Raw genomic sequence first — 5,008 nt, 5'->3', positions numbered from 1 at the left:
TGCGTGTGTGTGTGTGTGTGTGTGTGTGTGTGTTAGTGGAAGAATTCTTGTCTGTGTTTGGGTGAGTGTGAGTGTGGGGGCCTTGGTGCTACATGTTTGTAACTGGGAGTGAATGTATGGGGGTGAGTGAAGAGACTGTGGGTGTGTAAGCCCTCACACGTACACTATAGTTTACAACTTACAAAGCAGCAGAGTGCATGGTGCAGAGACTCTGAAGCCAGGGTCCTGGGTAACTGGTCCAGCACCATCAGTGTTCTTCTTTATTGATTGATTGATTGACTGATTTTTTAACATTTTAAACTCTACTGTGTATTGGAAAATTCCTATTTATTTATTTATTTTGGCCACACCGGGTCTTCATTGAGGCAGGTGGGAGCTTAGCTGTAGAATGCGGACTCTTAGTTGCAGCATGTGTACTTCTTAGTTGTGGCATGGGAACTGTTAGTTGCGGCATGCATGCGGGATCTAATTCTCCAACCAGGGATAGAACCCGGACCCCTGCATTGGAAATGCAGAGTTTTACCCCCGGACCACCAGGGAAGCCCCTCTTGTTTATTTAAATACTAGGCTTGTTGTGGAACCAGAGTGTTTCTGGTGGTGGCTGGCTAGAAACATCAAGTAGAAGCATTATCCTTATTTTATAAAGAAAGTAAAGCTCAGAGATGTTGAGAAATTTGCCCAAGACTAGAAGGAAGTAAGAGAACCAGCACCACCTGTGTTCTTGTTTATTTGTAGTCTATGCTTGTTGTGGTCCCCGTGCCTCACTTGCCTCATCTGTAGTGAAGCAGATACTCTCTGTTCTCCAAAGGTGCCTCCATCCCACATCTTCCCAGAGGCAGGAGCATGAAAACATTGTCAAAGTCACTCTACCTGAGAGAGCTGGGACCTGCTGTGTTACGAAATTCGTTCAGCAGCTAAGTGACATCTCTATGCTTCCGTTTCCTCCCTTGAAGGATTCTTAGGATGATTAATAGAAGAATTCAGGCAAAATGCTAGCACAGAGCCAGGCACACAAAAAGGGTAGTTGCCCTTCTTTAACTGAAGTCAGAAGCCCCTCCCCACATGTGACCTCAGGCAAGGGGATTCCTAGTGAAAATGGACAATTGAGTCTCATGCTTCTCCCTTTCTCCTTCGGAGAGTCCAGGAGAGCAACTGCCCCCAAATGTGACCTGGTCCAAGAAGTGGAGAAAGAAGGCTTTCATGCTGAGGTGTCTCTCACGCGGGTTTTTATGTAGCTTGGGGTGGCCATTCAGAGGTAGATGGTGCTGTAATGGGTGTGCTTCCTATACCTGGCAGGGCCCCGTCTGAGGACAGGAAAAGGGGAGGTGCCCGCTGCTCTGCAGACTACTGAGAAGGACCAGCATCTCCGTGGACCCTAGTGGTGAAGGTTCCTAGGGGCAAACCACAGAATCCACTTAGTGTAATTGGAATATGAATTTATTGAAATATAAGCCAGACTGTTTGAAGCCACAGAAGGAAAATGTACAGCATCACTGTGAGGGAAAGGGGCTTCTTTATTGAAAAGACCTCTGCCACCACTGATGCGGAGAACTGGATGCCAGAATTTCCACCTTGGCCGCCCACAAGGAGAGCAGTGATGGTGGGGTGGGGGAGGAAGGTAAGGATGCAGTGAGGATGTGGCTTAAGACAAGAATCCTGGCTTCATACCATAGGCTCTGTAGTTACTCGGGTCGTGAGGAATGTGTTCCTGCATTCATTCCTTCCTTCCTCAAATATTTATGGACTGTCTCCTTTGTGCCAGGACCTGTGCTAAGTGCTAGGGGTAAAGAGAAGACTTGCTCTCATGGTGTTTAGAGCCCACTGGATGAGACAGAACTAAAGCAAGTAGACCCAAGGTGGGAAAGAGAGACACAGGGTTCTGCTGAGAAGGGTGGGGTAGAGACAGACTCAGGGGAGACCACACTGTTTCAGAAGCAGCCACAGCCCAGCCCTGCATGCGTCCTCCTTGAGTTCAGCGTTTCGGGGGAGCACAGTTCGCAGGTCCTCTGCAAAAAGAAAGGAACTTGCTGATTGATATCTCTGAAGCCCCAGACCTGGACACCACTCATCTTGACAGATCCTAGACTTGCCCAGAAATATGCAGCCACAGTCCACTCCAGAACCGGAATGACCAACAAGAAGGAAGTGAGTTTCCAAGCCTAGGTGGGGAGCTCAGGAGCTCTGCAGACCTGCTCTGTAGGGTGGCTGACTCCGTGTTCCCATCTGAGAACGGGGAGCATGTGAGGAGGCTCAGATTCTCATGACGGGGCTTCTAGGGTGACCTTCTGCCAAGCTGGCCCATGGAGCATGTGCTCAGTGTGCGGTTTCACAAGACACTGCAGCCACTTCTCCTGGGAGGCAGCGAGGAGGAAAGACACTGGGCAGGTGTGAATAGTGCATGGCCCCCTGAGCGCCATCTCTTTCCCCAGCCCTTCTTCTCCCACTCTGCCCCGCCTCCTTTCTTACCCTCGGATCCCCGCATGACCACCACAGATCTTCATGCAGTCCTCTGCAGTCAGGAAGTTGTTCTTCCTCCCTCGGCAGCCACCATATATAAAGATCTCGCAGTGCCTGGACTTGGCGTTGTAGAAGTACCTGATCTTCCGGGCCTTGCAGGGACCCGTGTAATAAGACTCCAGGCAGAAGGCAGGCTGAGAACCTGCTGAGATGGGAGGGCCTCTGAGTCAGTTATGAGGATGGGCATCACAGCTCAGTCTACCAGGTCACAGCTGAAACCGCCAGTTTGTTTGTGATAGAAAATGTTAGGGTTCTGGGGGCTGGTCAAATTGTAAAGGCCATTTGACAACCTGCTTTCTGGGGCACTATTATTAATGTTGCTAGGTGTGACCATGTTATGGTAAGCATGTAAAATTTTATATCTTCTTCATGAAGTATTTAAGATTAATTGGTATGATGCCTTTGATTAGCTCCAAAAAACTACCAAAAAAAAAAAGGAGGACACAGGGAAACATATTTACCATATATCAATAATTATTGGAGCTGGTACCTGGGTTTTATAATACTATTCTCTGCACTTACGTGTATGGTAAAAGGTTTCCACCATTAATAAAAAAATGTGAAGGAATCAGGCTGCAATGGAGAAAGGCATGAAGACCTGGGTTTTATAATACTATTCTCTGCACTTACGTGTATGGTAAAGGTTTCCACCATTAATAAAAAAATGTGAAGGAATCAGGCTGCAATGGAGAAAGGCATGAAGAAAACAGACCAGTGTGTTCTCTTTCGTTACCTTCGTTTCGTGGTAACTTGGTTGCCGTGTGCGGGATCTTCACTGTGCACGCGGGATCTCTGCTTTGCACGCAGAGTCTTTAGTTGCAGCCTGAGGGAACTTTAGGTGTGGCATGGGGACTCTTATTTCCTGCATGTGGGATCTGATTCCATGACCAGGATGGAACCCAGGCAACCTGCATTGGGAGCGGGGAGTGTTAGCCACTGGACCACCGGGGAAGTCCCTCAATTTACTTCTGATACTAAATCCATGGAGTTAGTGCAGATCCCACAGGTTGAGGGCTCAAGACTGTCCTTACTTCAAATGCCAGTCACGTGGTCCAGGTCACTCATGCTTGTGACCTACGGGCTAAAAATTGGAAGCTCCATGACCCCACCTCCATGTTCAATAACTCAATAGAAGCAGTGACCAATACCAAGAAAACCCTTTACTTACCGTTCCCATGTTATTATAAAGGATAAAGCTCAGGGACAGCGAAATGGAGGAGATGCGCAGGGCAAAGGGGGATTAGAGGTGTGCAGAGGCCCCATGCCCTAGTGGAGCACACCACCCTCACAGCACCTCCGTGTGCTCACCACCCCGAAAGCTCTCTGAACCCCAATATTTATGGATTTTGATTGAGGTGTCAATAAATAGACATATCGATTGAATCATAGGCCATTGGTGATTGATCTCCATCTCACTACCCTCCCGTCTCCCCAGAGGTGCCGGGATGCGGGGTGTTGAAAGTGCTAACCTCGAAACGTGAGTTTGGGTTTTTTTGGAGACCAGCCCCATTCTGAAGGTGTCTCGGGTCACCTTCCTTAACTCATATTGTGACGTATGAATGACATTAAATTCCAAGAGTTTCAGGAGGTCTGTTCTAAGAACCAGGACAAGGATCAAATTGATCTTTTTATTACACTGCAGTGAGGTTCAGGGACACAGCACTGACCAGGAATAGAGAGTCTCAGAGATCGGATCCCTGATCTGGTAGATTGGGCGGGATATATATATTTTTTATTTGAATTTTAATTTTTTTCCTATTGAGAGTCATGAAATGTCCCTGGAGTTAAAACTGCCCAACTTCCCAGGAGAAATCCAGAGAGGACTGTCGGCACCCACCCCACCCCTGCTCCCCAGCCCCTTCCATGGACTCCCCTCATTCCACGCCCCCCCAGCCTGTAGAGGAGAGCTGGGTCAGGACTTACCTTGGGCCTGGTTGCCGGTTTCACCCCATGGGGTGCAGGATACCAGGGTGCCCAGGAGGACAAGAAGGGCGATGGAGAGGCAGAGCCGGCTCATGTTCGTGGCCTTGCAGGAGGGCTTCTGAGGAAAGCTGGGGGCTGGCAGCGCTTTTCATATCCCAGCTGAGGGGTGGGAAAGGCAATGAGGAGGGGATTGAGGAAGGGGAGGAGCTGGGGTCCGTCCTGTCTATTGCGTAATCTCCCCACCTAACCAGGCTTCCTGCTTCTGCCCGCTGGGGCCAAATGCCCAGTAACAGCGCTTCTCAGACTTGACTCTGCCCGTGGGTCTCATGGGAGCACGGATTGTGATTCCACAGGTGGAATTGTGTCCAATATGTTGACTCAGGGAGCATCCCAGCACCTCGAGCAGTGCCGGGCAGCTGACGAGTGAATGAGAGCAAATCAAAGGAAGGATAAGTGAACAACAGTGTGTTAGCTCAGGTCCTCCTAATCAGCCTCCTGCAGGTGTCATCACATCTGGGCGTCAATGTCCGGCCCCCACAAGGACTACCCCAACCTACCTCAGAAGACA

The 5,008-nt window shown here is 49.4% G+C and overlaps 1 protein-coding gene across 1 annotated transcript; it reads right to left on the bottom strand.

Moving 5' to 3' along the window:
- Positions 1 to 2,159: 2,159 nt before the first annotated feature.
- LOC102983762 (spleen trypsin inhibitor I-like) lies at positions 2,160 to 4,534 on the bottom strand. The gene is made up of 3 exons (XM_007115551.2): positions 4,441 to 4,534; positions 2,467 to 2,659; positions 2,160 to 2,223 (listed from the first exon to the last, which is right to left on the bottom strand). The coding sequence occupies exons 1-3, from the start codon at positions 4,532 to 4,534 to the stop codon at positions 2,160 to 2,162; spliced, it is 351 nt and encodes a 116-aa protein (XP_007115613.1).
- Positions 4,535 to 5,008: the final 474 nt, after the last annotated feature.

The sequence above is a fragment of the Physeter macrocephalus genome, chromosome 14 (genome assembly GCF_002837175.3).
Source record: "Physeter macrocephalus isolate SW-GA chromosome 14, ASM283717v5, whole genome shotgun sequence".
Taxonomy (NCBI): Eukaryota; Metazoa; Chordata; class Mammalia; order Artiodactyla; family Physeteridae; genus Physeter; species Physeter macrocephalus.
This window is presented reverse-complemented; position numbering and strand designations above follow the sequence as displayed.

Excerpts from the sequence above, each read along its gene's own strand:
- LOC102983762 (XM_007115551.2), bottom strand. The coding sequence starts at position 4,534 with ATGAGCCGGCTCTGCCTCTCCATCGCCCTTCTTGTCCTCCTGGGCACC. Across the intron at positions 2,660-4,440 it reads AACCGGCAACCAGGCCCAAG|GTTCTCAGCCTGCCTTCTGC; the intron begins GTAAGTCCTGAC and ends CCATCTCAGCAG. Across the intron at positions 2,224-2,466 it reads GGTCATGCGGGGATCCGAGG|ATGGGAACACGGAGTCAGCC; the intron begins GTAAGAAAGGAG and ends CCCCGTTCTCAG.